General features: G+C 38.3%; 1 protein-coding gene across 1 annotated transcript; it reads left to right on the top strand.

Annotated features, from left to right (window-relative positions):
* The first annotated feature begins 239 nt into the window (after positions 1 to 239).
* LOC137028217 (uncharacterized) lies at positions 240 to 14,414 on the top strand. Its single transcript, XM_067396989.1, has 8 exons — positions 240 to 292; positions 2,366 to 2,463; positions 3,959 to 4,022; positions 4,783 to 6,440; positions 6,771 to 6,834; positions 7,019 to 7,188; positions 14,048 to 14,155; positions 14,281 to 14,414. Exons 3-8 carry the CDS (start codon positions 3,964 to 3,966, stop codon positions 14,412 to 14,414), a joined length of 2,193 nt encoding a protein of 730 aa, XP_067253090.1. The 5' UTR covers positions 240 to 292; positions 2,366 to 2,463; positions 3,959 to 3,963.
* Positions 14,415 to 18,423: the final 4,009 nt, after the last annotated feature.

Raw genomic sequence — 18,423 nt, 5'->3', positions numbered from 1 at the left:
GGACTGAGAGAGAGAGAGAGAGAGAGGAAGAGGAAGTGAAGAGAAAAAAATAGAGAAGCACTGAAAATGTGAGTTTTTCTGATGTTGTTTTATCTCACTTTAATCGAAACACAACTTTTTTGGATAGATGGTTCTGTGCACATTAAATGTACGTGCACAGAACCTGACATAAGAAGAAAGACTAAATTACAGAGTTTCTCTGTTCAAGCAGGACCTGTGGAGGTCGAGCTCGTGTATCCAGCTTCTCCAGTTTAAATCGCAAACACGCAAGAGCTTGGATCAGAACTGCAAGGTTGGTCTTGTGTTAATGTTGAGAATGTGTGTGCTTGGTTGTGTGCACTATGATGTACAGTTTAGAGTAAGTTGTAACTGGAGTGTGCCACGCAGTCAGGGGGCGTGTCAAGGGACGCAGTCAAGTACAACTTGTATCTACTTGAATTTTTTAAATCTCTTATCACTTTACCTCACTTCACCTGTGAAGTACCCTGTTAACCCAATATATTCAATATATTGACATATATAAAAACTTGCATTAGAGGATTAACAAAAGACAACCCTATAAATGAAGACCTCAGAGTGAGAATGCAAAGTTCTTAATTGGAAATAATTTTAAATGCTTCATATGCATGATACTTGCATGATACTGTACAATGTTGTTTCAGTTCTCTGCCTTTTCTGTTGAATTATATCATGATGAAATGGCAGCCCAGATAGCAAACAATGATATTTCAATGATCATTGAAAAACAAGAGTCAAACTGCTCAACTAAACACTCATCACCAGAATGGTTGGTGACCAAACATTTTCAATAAAACATCAACATCTAAACCTCTGGTAGTTCTCAAAAAGAGCTTCTGCTGAGATCTTGCGAGATTTATTGTCTTCTTTTATCTTCAGTTGATTTCAGGCTGTGTGGCTTTAAGTCAGATGTAGTTGTGTTTCATTTTCTGAGAGTTCAAACATGATGTTGAACCAACATCACATTGTAACACTGATTCAATGACATTATCATTGATTTTTTGTTGAAATTTCACATTTTTTTGGGAGGGGAGTACAGTATTATTTTAAACTGCTACATATTAAGCTAGATATTAAGAATGAGAACAAATGGAACTGAAAAGTTTTGTTAATTACATTATGAAATAGCTTCATAACCAAGTGAATATTTAATAACTAATATCTGTGTGTTACTGTTAGTCCTGACAGATTTTCACCCTTTTTTAAAAATGCATTTTTAAAGAAAATCAGTGTTTCTAGAGAATGCACAATCTGCTCAAATGTGTAGCCTGTATGCAACTGTTTATATTTTTAATGTGTTATTTGTCCACAAAAATCACTAACTACATTATAGAATTAATCACAACCCAGAGAGCAAGCAATGATCGAAATAATGTTAAATCAATGTTAATGTGTCAACTGCACGGAATCAATATCACTTTTACACCCACAATTAATGTTGAAAAAATGTTGAAATTTCAACAAAAAATCAATGGTAATGGCATTGAATCAATGTTACAATGTGAAGTTGGTTCAACATCATGCTTGAACTCTCAGAAGATGAAACACAAGTACAAATGACTTAAAGCCACACAGCCTGAAATCAACTGAAGATAAAAGAAGATCTCAGCAGAAGCTCTTTTTGAGAACTAACAGAGGTTTAGATGTTAATGTTTTATTGAAAATGTTTGGTCACCATTATGGTGATCGGTGTTTCATTTCATTGGGCAGTTTGACTCTTGGCTTTTTGTGTGCGTTTGTGATCTTTGCTAAAACACGTACTTTGTTGCAAAGAAACCAGAAACAATGATGATCAGACAATAAAGTTTTCATCATCATAAAACAAAATCATTTGATAATCATAATTCTGATCAAAAGTGTATATTTGTTTTTAATAGGTTACCAAAAAATACTTTTGTGACAGATCAGACACTCTGACATTTAAAGTGCTAAAAGTGGTGAAATCCTTCATGCTGCAATGCATGCTGGGAGTCATGTATTCTATGGTGGCTCCCAGCATGCATTGTGGCACGAAGGATGTCAACATTGTTGAGATTCATATGCTGATTCTTCATGTCTGTGTGTGTCAAAATATATTTCTCATAATGTATTTTAAAAAAAATATCAGAATATGATCTGTGGCAAGAAAGTATTATTGGTGAATATAATATTTTAATAACAAATAACCACTTTTGGTCAGGAACAAGATTAGTAAACTACTCTGCTTTATGATGATAAAAATTACATCACCTGATAATTATTGTTTTGTTTTTTTGTTTTTTGCAACAAATTATGTGTTTTGGTAAACACTGTTACAAAGACAATTTTTGCATTTAAAATAAACATCTCAAACTTTTTTCCCCACCAGCAAATAGAATAAAAGAAGCTAAAAGAAGACTGATGTCAAATTTGAGACACAATGACACTCCACTGCTAAGTTCAGGTCATGTACTTCATGCTTTCCAGGTAAGGCCATAATTATTAAAACTAATAAAATCATTAATAAAAGAATGAAAGAAAACCAGCATTATTATAACACAGAATGGTGTTGCAGTGTGTAACAGCAGGGGCTAATCATGCTAACCGGATAATGGCAGAATAAAAAATAATGGCAAACCGATTACTTTTTTTTTTGTTGAGTTGTACTAATCTCTTTCCAGTCATTTCAGGATAAATATTTCTATAGTTAATGTTTTCCCCTTTTATCAGTGAAATATTAGTATTTTGTTATTTTATTCCACCAACAAGCACTTTTTATCAGGACAGCGGCTCTCAAAGATTTTTGTCTCTAATGAATCTAAGTTCATGATTTTTAATGAACATGTGCAGAAGAAATCAATCTAGTCTGCTCTTATAAGTAAGAATTTAGTTCTTGTTTTCTTCAACAACTCATTCCCACCTAACAGAATTTTGTTATAAGAACGTTCTCCAAATATTCAGTGTTGGTTCTGTGAATGTAAAAAATGTCCAGTTTTCTTGACGTTCCAGGAATGTTTTTATAAGCTATAATGTTCCTCAAATGTTCTTTCAACTAAATTTTGATTTAAAATTCAACATTGTAGGAATGTTGATTTGTAACATTACAAGAACATACAAATGTCCAGTTTCTTTAATGTTAGTAGAATGTTATTTAAAGGTTAGTTTGATGTTCCTGAAACATTCTTTCAATCATTCAAACACCTGCTGTGAACAAACACTGAAAGAAAGAGAAATAAAAACACAAACTACAACTTTCTTCAGCCACAGCCTTAGATGAACTGAAGATAAAGACATGAAATCTCTGAAGATCTGATTAAACATCTCCACAAACAGCATTACCAGCTTCACTTATTACTAACCAGACTGACTTTATTTCTGTCACACGTCTACAGAAGATCTTACTGAGAATTAACAGAGGTTTAGATGTTGATGTCTTACTGAAAATGTTTCGTTTGATAAAGACATCCATCTAGCACATGTTCACATAGGAAAACAACTGAAAAACAGGATTGTTTGTTTTCTGGTAACTGTGTGTTTATTTAACTGACTGAGAAATCACTTCTGTGAAAAAGCGGTCCAAATCAATTCATTTCATTTTGCAAACGTTCACGGAAAAGAAAGACACTCAAAGCTCTCAGAAAGCAAGAGAAAAAGAGAGAAAAAACAAAAGACTGTTCAGGCATGTGTAAATGACCTCAGTCTGTCAGTGCTTTCATTGGTGTTTGGCAGCACCATCTCTACTAATGGCAAAGCTTTAAGTTTAATTTGCTTCAAGAACAGTGTCGTTACCTTAATACAGAGAAATGTCATGTACTGTAATTCCACAACTTTAGTATGTTTGTCAGTCAATCAAGAACTCAACACCCCTGTGGTATAAATATTAACTTCACAAAATTCAGAATTCAAAGATTTTGCCAATAGTTGTGTTATGTGATAAATGGGTAAACAGATAATGTATTCACTTGTATTTTATTAATCACAGCAACAATGTCATCATTTATTCACCCCCATCGGCGAGGCAGCATGGATGAACCTCTCACTATGGCGTAAGCAATTGTTTTTATTAATTTACTCACCTAATAAAAGTGTGATTTTTCACTATGTTTGTGTTGAGTCATTAGTCTTTGATTGGTGGAGAAAACAACAAGAGTAACATAGTCTCAGGCTATTTATGTAACCCTGTTCCCAAAGAGGGGAACAAGATGATGCTGCGTCATGGTGTTGACGCTGTGGGAACACTTCTGTGGGAGCCAGTGTCTGAAGCCTGGCCTACAAGGCTGTGTAACAGCACATACAATTGTTGAGCACAGACTGAGTTTTGAGTCAAACCTGAAGGACTCGAGACCCTGGGGTTGAGTTTAGATGTTGATGTTTTATTGAAAATGTTTGGTCACCATTTTGGTGATCAGTGTTTCCTTTAGTTGGGCAGTTTGAGTCTCAGTTTGAGTTTGTGATCTTTACCAAAACACATACTTTGTTGCAAAGAAACAATCAAAGATGATCAGGTGATATAGTTTTCAGCCTCACAAAGCAAAGTAGTTTACTAATCTTGTTTCTGAACCAACATCACATTGTAACATTGATTCAGTGCCATTACAATTGAGTTTTTGTTGAAATTTCAACATTTTTTCAACATTAATTGCGGGAGCAAAAGTGATACTGATTCAATGCAGTTAACGTTGACACATTAACATTGATTTAACATTATTCCAATCATTGCTTTCTATCTGGGTCAGCAGGTGCTGTAGACTAATAAATAACAAATTGAAATCATCACGTTGATGCTGTTAATTCTCTTTATTACAGATCATGTCATGAAGCGACACTACTGAATCCAGGTCCTCCAGTGCTTTACCAACTAAAAACTGAAAGAAAATATATTCAGGGGACTAACAGAAAGGTCAGAAGATGGACATATGGACAAAAAGACAGAATCAAGCACGGCAAAGTCATACTGATGGTAGGAGAAACCGGTTCTGGGAAAACAACCATCATCAACACCATGATCAACTACTTCTTGGGAGTGAAGTTCGACAATCAAGAATGGTATGAAATCACAGATGAAGAAGAAGAAGATGTAGATGAAACACAATCCCAGACATCTGAGATTACTGTTTATGAGGTGTTTGTTGAAGAGAAACCAACATCTCTGACCATCATTGACACTCCAGGTTATGGAAACACTGAAGGATATGATAAAGATGAAGAGATTTCTGAATGTCTGATCAGATTATTTTCAGATAAGGATGGGATTCATTATATTGATGCAGTGTGTTTTGTGATGACAGCGTCTCAGAATCGACTCTCTGGAAAAGAGCTTTACATATTTCACTCAATTCTGTCTCTGTTTGGTAGAGATATAGAGAACAACATAATGTTTCTACTCACACATTCAGATGGACAATGTCCAAACCATACACTCAAAGTCATCAAGAAAGCACAGATTCCCTGCAGAAGAGATGGAAAAAAACAACCTGTTCACTTGTTATTTAACAACCAACAGAAAGAAAAAAGAAACAAACAATATGATCAAATACTCAGATCATCATGGGAAATGGGAGACGAAAGCATGAAAGAGTTCTTCACATTCCTGGAAGAAAATAACAGAAAAAGTGTTGTGATGACATTAGATGTTCTTAAAGAGAGAAAGCGACTCGAGGCCTGTGTCTGCAATCTGAAGGAACAAATTTCTGAGAAGGAATCAAAAAATCGAGAACTGACTCAGATTCAGGAAGCTATCAAAGATTACAGAGAGAAGATTCAAACATGTGAAAACTTTCAGTTTACAGTCAAAACAGCTGTCAAAGAAAAAGTTTCTACTATAAATGAATGGTGGTGGAAGAGAAGTGTAAACTGCTGCTCCGATTGTGAGGAAAACTGTCATGAGAGCTGCTGGATGGAGGATGAAGATCCTTTAAAGTGCTCAGTCATGAAAAACAATCAATGCACTGTGTGTACAGGAAAGTGTCATTACAGCAAACATGTCAGAGAGAACAAGAAATATGTGACAAAGCCAAAAACATTAACTATGACATTTGCTGACCTCGAACAGGGGTATGAATTAATTGTTAAAAAGCCTAAAATCAACTTTGATAAAAAAATGTTTGAAAACATTACAATGGAACATGAAAAAAACATGAATGAATTGGAGAATAAAACAAAAATGGAAGAAAAACTGAACAGCGATCTGGAGAAGATTAAAAATGAAAAGTCTAAGCTGGTGCATGAAGCTTATATGACCATCATGAATCTGTCTGAGATTGCACTTAAATCAGACAGCGCTTTCACTCTTCAGCATCTGGATTTCTTGATCCCCATACTGAAGGAGGAGGGAAAAGATGAATGGATGAAGAACCTGGAGGATCTGAGGAAAGCTGGAGAAGAGAAGAAAAATAAGGGGGCTTTACGTCATGTGATGGATTACACTGGGAAAAAACTGAAGCCATCTGACAACAGTACAGCTGGTAAACATGAATAAACTTACCATTATAATATCACTGAACACTGAAAAATGAATTTGGTATAATGAGGAATCCACTTTAGCAATCATAAGAATGCATTACACTTAAACTGACAAATTATAACTTTTATAGGCAACTATATATTGTTTACATATGCAGAAATTAGACTTTTCATAATGTGATTGATTTGTGATTGATAATGTGATTCTGTGTAAAAAGCACACATTGTTATTTGGAAAATAACCTTGTTAATTCTGTGTTTAGTTTATGGTAACATTTTGGGATACTCTCATGCAAAGAGATAATGTATTAATTTGCGTTATTTACTTGCAGCTACAATCGCATCGTCCACCCATCACCACCGGCGCAAAAGCTTGGATGAGCCTCCTGAAATAATGTGAGAAAACGTTATGCAGAAAATAGCAATGATTGGGTGTTTAAACAAAAATGAGATGAAGCAATATTAAAATATCTACTGGAATTATTTAACATGCTAAAGCACCATAAATTATCAACAGTCATCTGTATGTTTAATTGTACCAGATTCACTATTATAAACTCTTCATATTTGTTTTCTCTAGAGCCGGAGTCATTCGTGTCAGAGAGGAATTTATTGATCTCTATGAGAGAGATTACCCTCAACTCCAGCAGTGCACAGAGAGATTGCGTGGTACTATCAAGACATTTGAAAAAGGTTACGAAATTTCTACTGAAGGATCCAGACTTGCAGGAGTGGCGGGAATACTTGGAGGTGCTGCTGTGGTTGCAGGATTAGTTGCTCTGTATACTCTGGGGTCTTATCTTCTTGTTGCTGCTGTTGCTACTCTTTTTGTTGTCGTAGGAGCAGGGAATTTCATAGCCTCTGGATTTATAAGTGTAACCAGCAGCTCTAAAAAAAAGCAGCAAATTACACAATTAAGACAAGAAGTTAAAGCTGGAATTGAGGAATTTCAGGATAAAATCACCCCCATGTCTGACAAGATGAAAGACATTACTGATCGTACTAAGAAAATATTGAAAGAGCAAGATGTCATACGGATGGAAGACATTGCTGAATTGACTGCGCAGATGTCTGAAATTATATGTTTGACTGCAGTAACAACAGATGTTGGGAGATTTAGCCTTGTGTTTGACATGTTCTCAGTTTGTAAAAATACCAGGGAAGCCGATGATATAAACAAACTCGCAGAAACAGCCATAACTGAACTAATAGATGAAAGTGAGATGACATCAAAGGTTGGGAAATTCATTGTTGAAATGAGGAATTTGATTCATCAGCTACAGAACATCATTGATAAACTTGAAAAAACAAAAGACAAAATAGTCATTTATTAGGATTCAATTTACAACCTGACAAAATGCAAGCTGTTACTCAATCCAACTGAATAGTGACCAACATCTTTTTTAATTAAATCATGATCGTTATCAGAAGTTAGAATTAAACAGGACATCTGTCATTTGAGATCTGGAGGGATTTTTCATTAACGAAAATGTATATATTTGACATGCAAAAGTGTAAGATTACACTGCTTTTACAAATGTTGTTTTGTGAATGCATTATCCTCACTTCTTTCACAGTTCATGTTATCAAATAAAAAGATGTATTTTAAAATAATGAATGTGATTACAGTGTAAATAATGTGGGAAATAAGATTGCTAACACTATATTTTATAGTGTCCAACTCTCACTTTTAACTAGTTGCTTATTGTATTGGCTGTTTATTAGTACATGGTGGGGAAGAAAGAAAGAAAAAAAAAAAAAACATAAAACATTCACTCAATTAGTTAGAATATTAAGTATGTTCAACTTGACACATTTAATGTTGTTTGAAATCATAAAGTTAAGTTGAAAGTTACTTACTTTTTTTAAATTTTCAGTCCAGCCTAATGTGGCTTATTTTATTAATTCAACCAAATAAATACTTATTTTATTTAAATGTTTTTTTTATGTAAATTGTAAATAATATGATTTTTTTTTTTTTTTTTTTTTTCAAAAGTTTCAGCCATGTTTTGGTTGAAAACTTTATTCCCATTTAAATTCATGTCTGCAACATCAACTGCAAATCAAATCAATGACATTTCTCAAGACCTGAGCAAAGATTTATTAAACATCTCCAAAAACAGCTTTACCAGCTTAACTTATTACATACCAGTTTAACTTTATTTCTTTCATGTTTCAAGTTCTTTCTGTGAATTAACTGAGGTTTAGCTCTAATTAATTTAGATTTTTTTTTAGATTTTTTTAAATTGTTTGAAGTCATCATTATAGTGATATAGTGCCTATATAGACTATAGTTCATGATAGACTGAAGTTAACAAGTTTGTGAATATTTTGAATTAAAAAAATTAAAAACAAAATAAAAGTGATACATTTGTCATACAGCACTGTTGTGCCTGTGTGACCCATCACCCCCGAATAAACCAAAAAAGAACTGCACACTGCCATTGCTGCTCTCAGAATTTAATAAAAGGACAACGTTTCGACCAAAGAGGTCTTCGTCAGGTCAGGCAAACAGTAGATAGTGACAAAATGGCAATTACTTTGCATTTTCTCAACATAGTCAATGACAACTGATACAATTAATTTCATCAACATGATCAATCACACCTGTTACAAATCATCATATTCATCACCCAATAATTAAATCAACACTAGTAACAAATAAAAACATATACAATCAAATTAATGGAAGGGGAAAAAAAAAAAAAAAAACATTCCCAAATTCACAAAAAAGGTTTCAAATCAAAATCCAAATTTAAACCTTTTGGAGAAAGAGTATTCAATGTATAAATATAAAAAGCTTCCCTCTGTAGTAAGATTTTATCAATATCACCACCCGTTCTAGGTACTTTAATTTGTTCAATGCCTAAGTAACGAAGAGTCGATAAATTATGTTTAAAAGAATCAAAATGAACAGCAATGGGATTTTTTTGGTCCTTCAATCGTATATTACTTCTGTGTTCGGCTATACGTGTTTTTAAACGCCATTTTGTTTTGCCTATATAGGCCATACCACAGGGACATTTGATCATATAAATTACATTTTTAGTATTGCACGAAATTATTCCCTTAATCTTAAACTGTTTACCTGAGTGTGGATGACTAAAAGTGTGACATTTCGAAGTAAAATTGCATTGTGCACATCTATAATTGCCATCAGGGACTGAAAAGGGATTCGTGGATCGTTCTGATCCTTGGTCAGCTCTGACCAACATTTGCTGTATATTAGGGGCTCGTTTATAGACAATTCGTGGAGGATCTTTATAAAACTGACTCAATGCAGGGTCTGAGCTTAAAAATTTACTAGTGTTTGCATACGATGTTTGCAAACTCATTGGTTAAAGCGGAATATTGGATAATACAAGACAATCTATTTTTGGTCGGTTTAGACACTGTTCGAGCAAGGCACTCTTGCTGATCAGTATTTTCAAAACGTACCACAGCCTCTTTAATCCAAGTATTTTTATAACCACTCTCGCAAAACCTCTGACATAAATCTTTACATTGTATCTCATACCTTTCATTATACGTACAAATCCTACGAATCCTCTTAAACTGACTAATTGGAAGACTCTTCTTTAAATTGGTCGGATGAATCAATTTAAAGATTAAATTGATTCATCACATTTATCACATTTATCATTAATAATAAATGTGCTCATATTGTGAATGAAATTAATTAACTTAGTAACCTAGCTTGCTTGGTAGCTTTCAGTAAATTAACTTCTCTAAGAAAATAATTCATAAAACATCAGTTGATCATGTAATATAGTCAACAAATCAACATTTAGTTCACCCCAAAATTAAAATTCAGTCATCATTTACTCAACCTCATGGTCCAAAAGTTTGTGTAGTAAATTCTGTTGAATCAAATAAAATATTTCTTTCTTAATCTACTTTTTGTAATGTCTATTTGATTCTTTACGTAAAAATTACTTCAAATTATCTTTTGGGGATACGTTTTCAGGCAAATTTGATGTACAAAAAAATTGTGATTGATTAGATTAATTACTATTATTGTTTTAATTGCCTCCCACCCCAAAAAACATTTTAAATGGGTCAGGAAGATGCAGTGCTGTCCTGAATGAAACATCCCCAACTAACTAACATAGGAACGCTCAGTTAACACCCCAAACAGTGTTAGGGAAAGTTACTTCTAAAAGTAATGCGTTACAATATTGCGTTACTTTTTCCTACATGGGCTAAGCTTGATTGCAACAAAAAAGTAATATTTTTGACAATGTTAAGGCCCTTTCACACCAAATGAGAAATGAATAAGACTCAGGCTGAAGGAAATGCATATTTACGGCTGTACAGTAGAGGGCACCGCTCAAACAAACCTTTCAGCTGTGCTGCCATTCTGGATTAAAGAAGAATATGGAGAAGTAAGTTAACACTCTTATTTCTAAATCTAAGCTAAAGAAATTTTTGCTTATTAGTATGATTGAATTAGATCATTGAAGGTCAGCAGCAAAGACATGTTCATAAACAAAGTATATTTGTGTAATTTAATATAAAACAAAATTGCATTTCACTGTTTTTATATTATAATAATAATATAAATATTAATATTAATATTTAGGGAACGTTGTGCAAGGTCACGAGAACGTCCCTTCCTTTGTGGGCAGTACCTACTCTCTATAAGCACTCGTTAAGTAAGTACTTATTGAAATGACTTCTACTTCTACTATAACTTCATGATTTTCTGTAAAGCTGCAAATTTCAGAAACATTTTCTTCAATGTTTTCAGTCCACGAATATGAAAAGACTGATAGATGAGCTGAAGTGAAGCTGCTCTGTACTGAAGTCATTGAAACTTTACTGTCACTTAAAATGACTACACATCACTTATTTCGTCACCAGCTTATTTTAGCCTTTTTTTCTGTTGATGATTTCACAATGTCTATACTCCAGTAGGCCTCCACTTCCAGTAGACCAATTGCATAATGAACCAACCATGTTAAAAATATCGTGACCAGATTTGTCATGCCACCCCCATCTATATCATAAGTTCTTTTTTGTTTGTTTCATAAAAAAGAACAAATAAGCAAATTACAAACAATAAGACAAATACAATAGAGATACAAATTAAAAAACGTCTCTCAGTGTTTTTTTTAACATGTATACATATCTGTCAGGACCACTATCGTCAAATATTATTAATAATTGCATAGAGTTTGAGAGCTTGACTGACGTGACCTGCCAGAACTGACGCTAACGCTGGATTTATTTAACGTCTTTTGTTGTTTAAATTAACATTAATGACAAAGACCGGTATTTTAGGCTACTGTCACTTTAAGACTGAATGCTTGAATATAATATACTGACATGTGTCCCTTTCAAGAATCTGTAACTATAGTGTCTTAACAGTTCGTCAAGCTGTTTACGTTCTCTTAAGCCATAACCAATTGTATTTATGTAAGATAATCCACATGATGGCCATTTTGAGAACGGTGTCTGTATTTGACCATTCAGGCGCAACTGATTTCGGGATGCTGTCTGAGAGAGAGCGCTAACTGGTTTGTGTCATTCAGCCAGATACTAATTTGAGTTATTTTTTCACAACTTACTGCACATAATTGCTTGATAAACTTTTTGAAGACCCTCGTTAAATGTACACACAGTCTTTTATGTCATTTTGGCGTCTGTGATCTCCTCTGTGGTCTCTAATATCCTGCCTTCACTAACTGCAAGTTAACGATAACGAATTGTGATTGGATGGTAATTTTGTTCTGCAAAATATACTATGACGAGATTGGCTACCTTTGTTAGTCAGGATGATAAAAATAGAGCTGCGGGACACAGAGAGCAAGCAATGTTAATGTGTCAACGTTAACTGCATTGAATCAATATCACATTGCGGCATGAAGGATGTCACCATTGATGATATTCATATGCTGATTCTTCATGTCTTGTGTCAAAATTGATTTTTTTTTTTTAAATACATTAGAGATGTCAGAGTATGATTCTTTGACAAGAAAGTATTGTTGGTGATGGTGAATATTATATTTCAATAACAAATAACCACTTTTGGTCAAGAACAAGATTAGTAAACTACTCTGCTTTATGATGGTGAAAACTATCAGCATTGTTTCTGATTTCTTTGCAACAAATGACGTGTTTTGGTAAACACTGTTAAAAAGACCACAAACTCTCAAAGATGATGCCTGCTCTGTCCAAAAGATACCGTTTGATTAAAGGTGCCCTAGAATGCTTTTTCACAAGATGTAATATAAGTCTAAGGTGTCTCCTGAATGTGTCTGTGAAGTTTCAGCTCAAAATACCCCATAGATTTTTTTTAATTAATTTTTTAACTGCCTATTTTGGGGCATCATTAACTATACACTGATTTTGGCAGCGCCGCCCCTTTAAATCGCGAGCTCCCTGCCACACGAGCTCTCGACTATATGACAGTGCATTTACAAAGTTCACACAGCTAATATAACCCTCAAATGGATCTTTACAAGATGTTCGTCATGCATGCTGTATGCATGCTTCGAATTATGTGAGTAAAGTATTTATTTAGATGTTTATATTTGATTCTGAATGAGTTTGAGGCTGTGCTCCGTGGCTAACGGCTAATGATACACTGAGAGATTTATGAAGAATGAAGATGTGTTTATGAATTATACAGACTGCAAGTGTTTAAAAATGAAAATAACGACAGTCTTGTCTCCGTGAATACAGAAAGAAACGATGGTAACTTTAACCACATTTAACAGTACATTAGCAACATGTTAACGAAACATTTAGAAAGACAATTTACAAATATCACTAAAAATATCATGATATCATGGATCATGTCAGTTATTATTGCTCCATCTGCCATTTTGCACTATTGTTCTTGCTGGCTAACCTTGTCTGTGCACAGATCCAGACGTTAATACTGGCTGCCCTTGTCTAATGCCTTGAATATGGGCTGGCATATGCAAATATTGGGGGCGTACATATTAATGACCCGACTGTTACGTAACATTCTGTGTTATGTTTGAGATCCGCGTGTTTTCAGGAAGTCTTTTAAACAAATGAGATTTATATAAGAAGGAGGAAGCAATGGAGTTTGAAACTCAATGTATGTCTTTTCCATGTACTGAACTCTTGCTATTTAACTATGCCGAGGAAAATTCAATTTTTGATTCTAGGGCACCTTTAATCATGTAAAGTGCTGTATGTTGTGTTCTGCTGAACATTAAAATAGTCACAAAGTTAGGAGGCCAATTCCTCCAGGGGGCGCTCGACATAATAAATGTAATAAAACAGGGAGAAAACTTTATTGATTAGGGCAGGCAGATACATACAGAGAAAAAAAAAACAAAACAAAAAAAAACGTTATACTAAATATTCAAAGCATTCTTTGATAATCTACAGTATTTATCATACAGGATCACAATAAACTCATTAAAGATCACTTTGTGGAAATATAAATGAGAAAACAAATCAGATTGTATTTGAAACTGTTACGGTACACAGGAAGCAGACACAGATGTAAACAGGTATTGGTAGTTTATTGACCACAGTAGAGCATGAGATATCAGACAGGTGAGTAAACTGGATGCAGATGATGTTAGACTGGTAGTATGAGGAATAGTTACTGTCCTTTCTGTTGCAGGTAGAGATACGTTGGAGCTTGGAGATCGCTGGAGTTACTTGGAGCTAACTGGAACACACCCACACAGCAGACGAGACACACAGAGGGAAGGAGACACGCTGGAGACAGGTGAGTATACGAAGAGGAGTCCTTGAGGTAAGCATAACTGGAAGTATATGCAAACGAGACCAGACATGGAGTGCTGTGTGTGTGCTCTTTATGGTGCTGTTGATGAGTGAGGTGATGAGGTGCAGGTGGCGATGATCAGTACTCTGGAGATGGCGTGCGTTGTGATTGGGTGATGTTGGAACCTGACGTGTCTGTGACAATACCCCCCCCCCCCCCCCGTCGTCGTCCTCTTCCCCGCAGTGCCGGTTTATCAGGGTGACTGTCGTGGAAAGTCTGGAGTAAGCTGGGATCCAGGATTGACTTGCATGGATGAATTGTTCACCACAAAACTAGCAATGTGAGCTAACAATATAAATAAGGTCAATTTTGATTTCATGTGTACTTTAATATTCATAAGTCTTCTCGATAGTTTGCAATGCAAACAATATTTATCTAACTTTTTATATATACAAATAAATTCAGTATAATTAAAAAAAAATCTGTATGTTTTATACAATTTGGTGTAACATTTAACAGTTAGAAAACTGCGTACATGTGACGTCACTTTTGTCTGATGCTTTCATGTCTGATGCCTTTTTTTTTCTGAGGCCGTTTTGTCCGATGCGTAATTGTACGAGACCTGATGTCGTTTTTTCCTGAGACGTGAAGCCTTTTAGTCTGAGGCGTAATGCTGTTTTATCCAATGACTGAAGCCTTTTAGTCTGAGGCATGACGCCATTTCATTGTATGACTGAGGTGTGAGAATGTCCTAAAATGGACACCGTAGTATATCTATTATACAGAGAACGTACTCGGTTACTAACGTAACCTCGGTTCCCTGAGATATGGAACGAGTACTGCGTATGGGGAAAGGTCTCCTTTTTCCCCGTTACTGAAGCCTTTTTCAATAACGCAGTGTAACTGCATCGTCATTGGTTCACTCATAGACAAGTTGTTGAACCAATGACGGCGCGGCATAGCTGCGCGACCTATGGCGACAGAGCGCGCGAATATTCCCGCCGAAATGGGCGGGGTTTAGGGCTATATAAGCGGGCGTTTCGCCATAGGATTTCAGGTCATTCGACTGAAGCGACGACACAGCAACAGCAACGCAGTACTCGTTCCGTATCTCAGGGAACTGAGGTTACGTTAGTAACCGAGTACGTTCCCTTTCGATACTTCTGCGTATGGGGAACGAATTCAACCGCGCCGTGCCACGGCAGGGAACGACTGGACTTGTCTTGGGCACCGTGAGGGAACCAGAGGACAAGTGAGAAGGCCGGAGCCGTCGAACCCTTGTTACACTACAAAAAGAGAGTTAACTCCCAGAGTGGCATGAAGCGGAGCTCGATAGAGGCCACTGGATCATGCTGAGAGAACCCGAGCTTGTAAGGTTGGAACGTCCAAAATGTCCAAAATCTGACAAAAGTAGATGGCGAGGACCAGGCGGCTGCCTCACAGATGTCTTTAATCGAAACTCCACTAGACCAGGCCCAAGAGGAAGCCATTCCTCTATTAGAGTGAGCTCTAACTCCTATGGGGCAGTCGAGGCCCATAGAGGAGTAACAAAGAGCAATAGCGTCGACTATCCAACGCGAAAGACGTTGCTTTGAGACCGAAGACCCCTTGGTGCGGCCACCAAAGCAGATAAAGAGCTGATCAGATTGCCGAAAAGGCTGTGATCGATCAACGTAGGTCCTTAATGCCCTGACAGGGCAGAGTAGTTCCAACTCTTGCTCGTACGACGAGGGAGGAAGCGCTGAGAGGGAAATAACCTGTGCTCTGAATGGAGTCGAGAGCACCTTAGGGACGTAGCCATGCCTAGGTTTCAAAACGACTTTGGAGTCGTTGGGCCCGAACTCAAGGCATGCAGGGCTCACGGAGAGGGCCTGCAAGTCACCAACTTGCTTAACTGATGCTAATGCAAGTAGCAGAGTGGTTTTGAGCGTCAGGGGCCTGAGGTCAGCTGAACGCAGTGGCTCAAAGGGAGGCCCTTTAAGAGCTCTGCGGACCAAAGAGAGGTCCCAGGTGGGAACAATGTGAGGACGAGGAGGATTTAATCGCCTAGAACCTCTCAAGAAGCGCACTACAAGGTTGTTTCGTCCCACTGACTGGCCAGCGATAGGAGCGTGAAACGCTGCAATGGCTGCTACGCTAACTTTGAGCGTTGAAGGGGTGCGACCCAGATTCCAACGCTCCTGGAGAAAAGACAGTATCGGGGATATGTCACACTCCACTGGGTCTATGTTGCGAATAGAACACCAGTCAACAAAGACCGACCATTTCTGGGCATAGAGGCGTCTTGTGGATGGAGCTCTCGCCTGAGAAATGGTATTCAGCATGTCCCCGGGGAGGTTGGCAGGCTCCCGTCGAGGGACCAGAGGTGCAGAGCCCAGAGTTCTGGCTGGGGATGCCAAATCATCCTGTTCGCCTGAGAGAGGAGGTCCCGTCTCAGGGGGATCGGCCACGGAGCTTTTGTGGAAAGTCTGAACAGCTCTGAGGACCAAACTTGGCTTCTCCAGAGCGGGGCCACCAGGAGGACTCTGTGCTCGTCTTCCCTGATTCGTCTGATGACCTGTGGGATCAGAGCGATCAGGGGAAAAGCGTAAAGGAGGGTGCTGGGCCAGCGCATCCTCCTCCTTCGAGAAATAAATTGGGCAGTGAGAGTTCTGAAGCGAAAAGGTCTACCTCTGCCTTTCCGAAGAACTCCCAGATCATGAGAACCGTCTGGGGGTGGAGCATCCACTCGTCTGAGGGGACATTGCTCCGAGATAGCATGTCTGCTCCCAAGTTTGCTCTCCCGGGTATGTGAGTCGCCCTGAGCGACTGAAACCTCGGTGATGCCCATTCCAGAAGACGCTTCGCCAGAGCGCATAAGCGGCTGGACGAAAGACCGCCCTGGTGATTTATGTATGACACCACTGTCATGCTGTCCGACTGGACTAAGACGTGGCGCCCTGTCAAGTGTGCCTGGAACGCATGAAGGGCTCGAATCACTGCCAACATCTCGAGGCAGTTAATGTGCAGATGGCATTCCTCGTGAGACCACGAGCCGAAGGCCGGTCTGCCCTCGCAAAGAGCACCCCAACCTGTGTTGGACACATCCGTTGAGAGCACCGTCCTTCTGGACACCGCCTGTAGGGGTACCCCTTGGCTGAACCATACAGGGTTCATCCAGGGTTTCAGAGCTGCCAAACAGGCCTGATTGACCCTGAGACGCAGGCGGCCGTGCCGCCAGGTGTGAGGAGGGACCCGGAACTTCAACCAGTACTGCAGAGGCCGCATCCGAAGAATGCCGAGCTGCAGAACTGGGGAGGCGGAAGCCATCAGCCCTAGCATCCTCTGGAAAAACTTCAGAGGGAAATAGGCTCTGTTCCTGACCGATGCCGCGAGCTGCTGAAAGGCCAGAGCATGCTCTGGAGAAACTACAGCCGTCATACGGACTGAGTCGAAAACTGCACCCAGGAATGTTATACGCTGGCTGGGGAGCAGTGACCTCTTGGCAAAGTTGACCCTGAGACCCAGGCACTCCAAGTGGCTGAGTAACACGGATCTGTGATGCTCCAGCTCGGCTCGTGACTGGGCTAGGATGAGCCAGTCGTCGAGGTAATTGAGAACCCGGATTCCCATCTGTCTCAGTGGGGAAAGCGCCGCGTTCATGCACTTGGTAAAAGTGCGAAGGGAGCTAGGGACAGTCCGAATGGAAGGACCGTATATTGGTAAGCCACACCCTCGAACTTGAATCTCAAGAATCGCCTGTGATGGGTGGCTATCTGGATGTGAAAGTATGCATCTTTCAGGTCCAGCGAGCAGAAACAGTCCCCGGGGCAAACCTGCGCGAGGATCTGCTTCAGCGTTAGCATCTTGAACTTCTGTCTCATGAGGGAGAGGTTCAAGAGCCTGAGATCTAAGATGGGTCTGAGACCACCATCTTTTTTGGGAACTAGAAAATAACGGCTGTAGAACCCCGAATTGCTCTCTGAGGGGGAGACTATTTCTATAGCTCCTTTCCTCAGAAGAGACATGACTTCGGCTCGGAGGACATGAACGTCGTCTGTGTTGACTGAAGTCTGAAGCACCCCGCTGAAGCGCGGGGGCCTTCGGGCGAACTGAAGCGAGTAGCCTCGACTTATGGTTCCCAGAACCCAGCTTGACACTCCGAGGATGGCCCGCCAGGCCTCGGCCCGCGTGACAAGGGGCTGAATGGTTTCGGGTGCACCGGAGAGAGAGTGGAAGAGGAACTTCGCTCTTTCTTAGAGAAGGTAGAATATTCATAGTGTTCTCCATAA

The sequence above is a fragment of the Chanodichthys erythropterus genome, chromosome 10 (genome assembly GCF_024489055.1).
Source record: "Chanodichthys erythropterus isolate Z2021 chromosome 10, ASM2448905v1, whole genome shotgun sequence".
NCBI classification, from domain to species: domain Eukaryota; kingdom Metazoa; phylum Chordata; class Actinopteri; order Cypriniformes; family Xenocyprididae; genus Chanodichthys; species Chanodichthys erythropterus.
This window is presented reverse-complemented; position numbering and strand designations above follow the sequence as displayed.

Excerpts from the sequence above, each read along its gene's own strand:
- LOC137028217 (XM_067396989.1), top strand. The coding sequence starts at position 3,964 with ATGTCATCATTTATTCACCCCCATCGGCGAGGCAGCATGGATGAACCT. Across the intron at positions 6,835-7,018 it reads GATGAGCCTCCTGAAATAAT|AGCCGGAGTCATTCGTGTCA; the intron begins GTGAGAAAACGT and ends TGTTTTCTCTAG. Across the intron at positions 14,156-14,280 it reads AGGAGACACGCTGGAGACAG|GTGGCGATGATCAGTACTCT; the intron begins GTGAGTATACGA and ends GATGAGGTGCAG.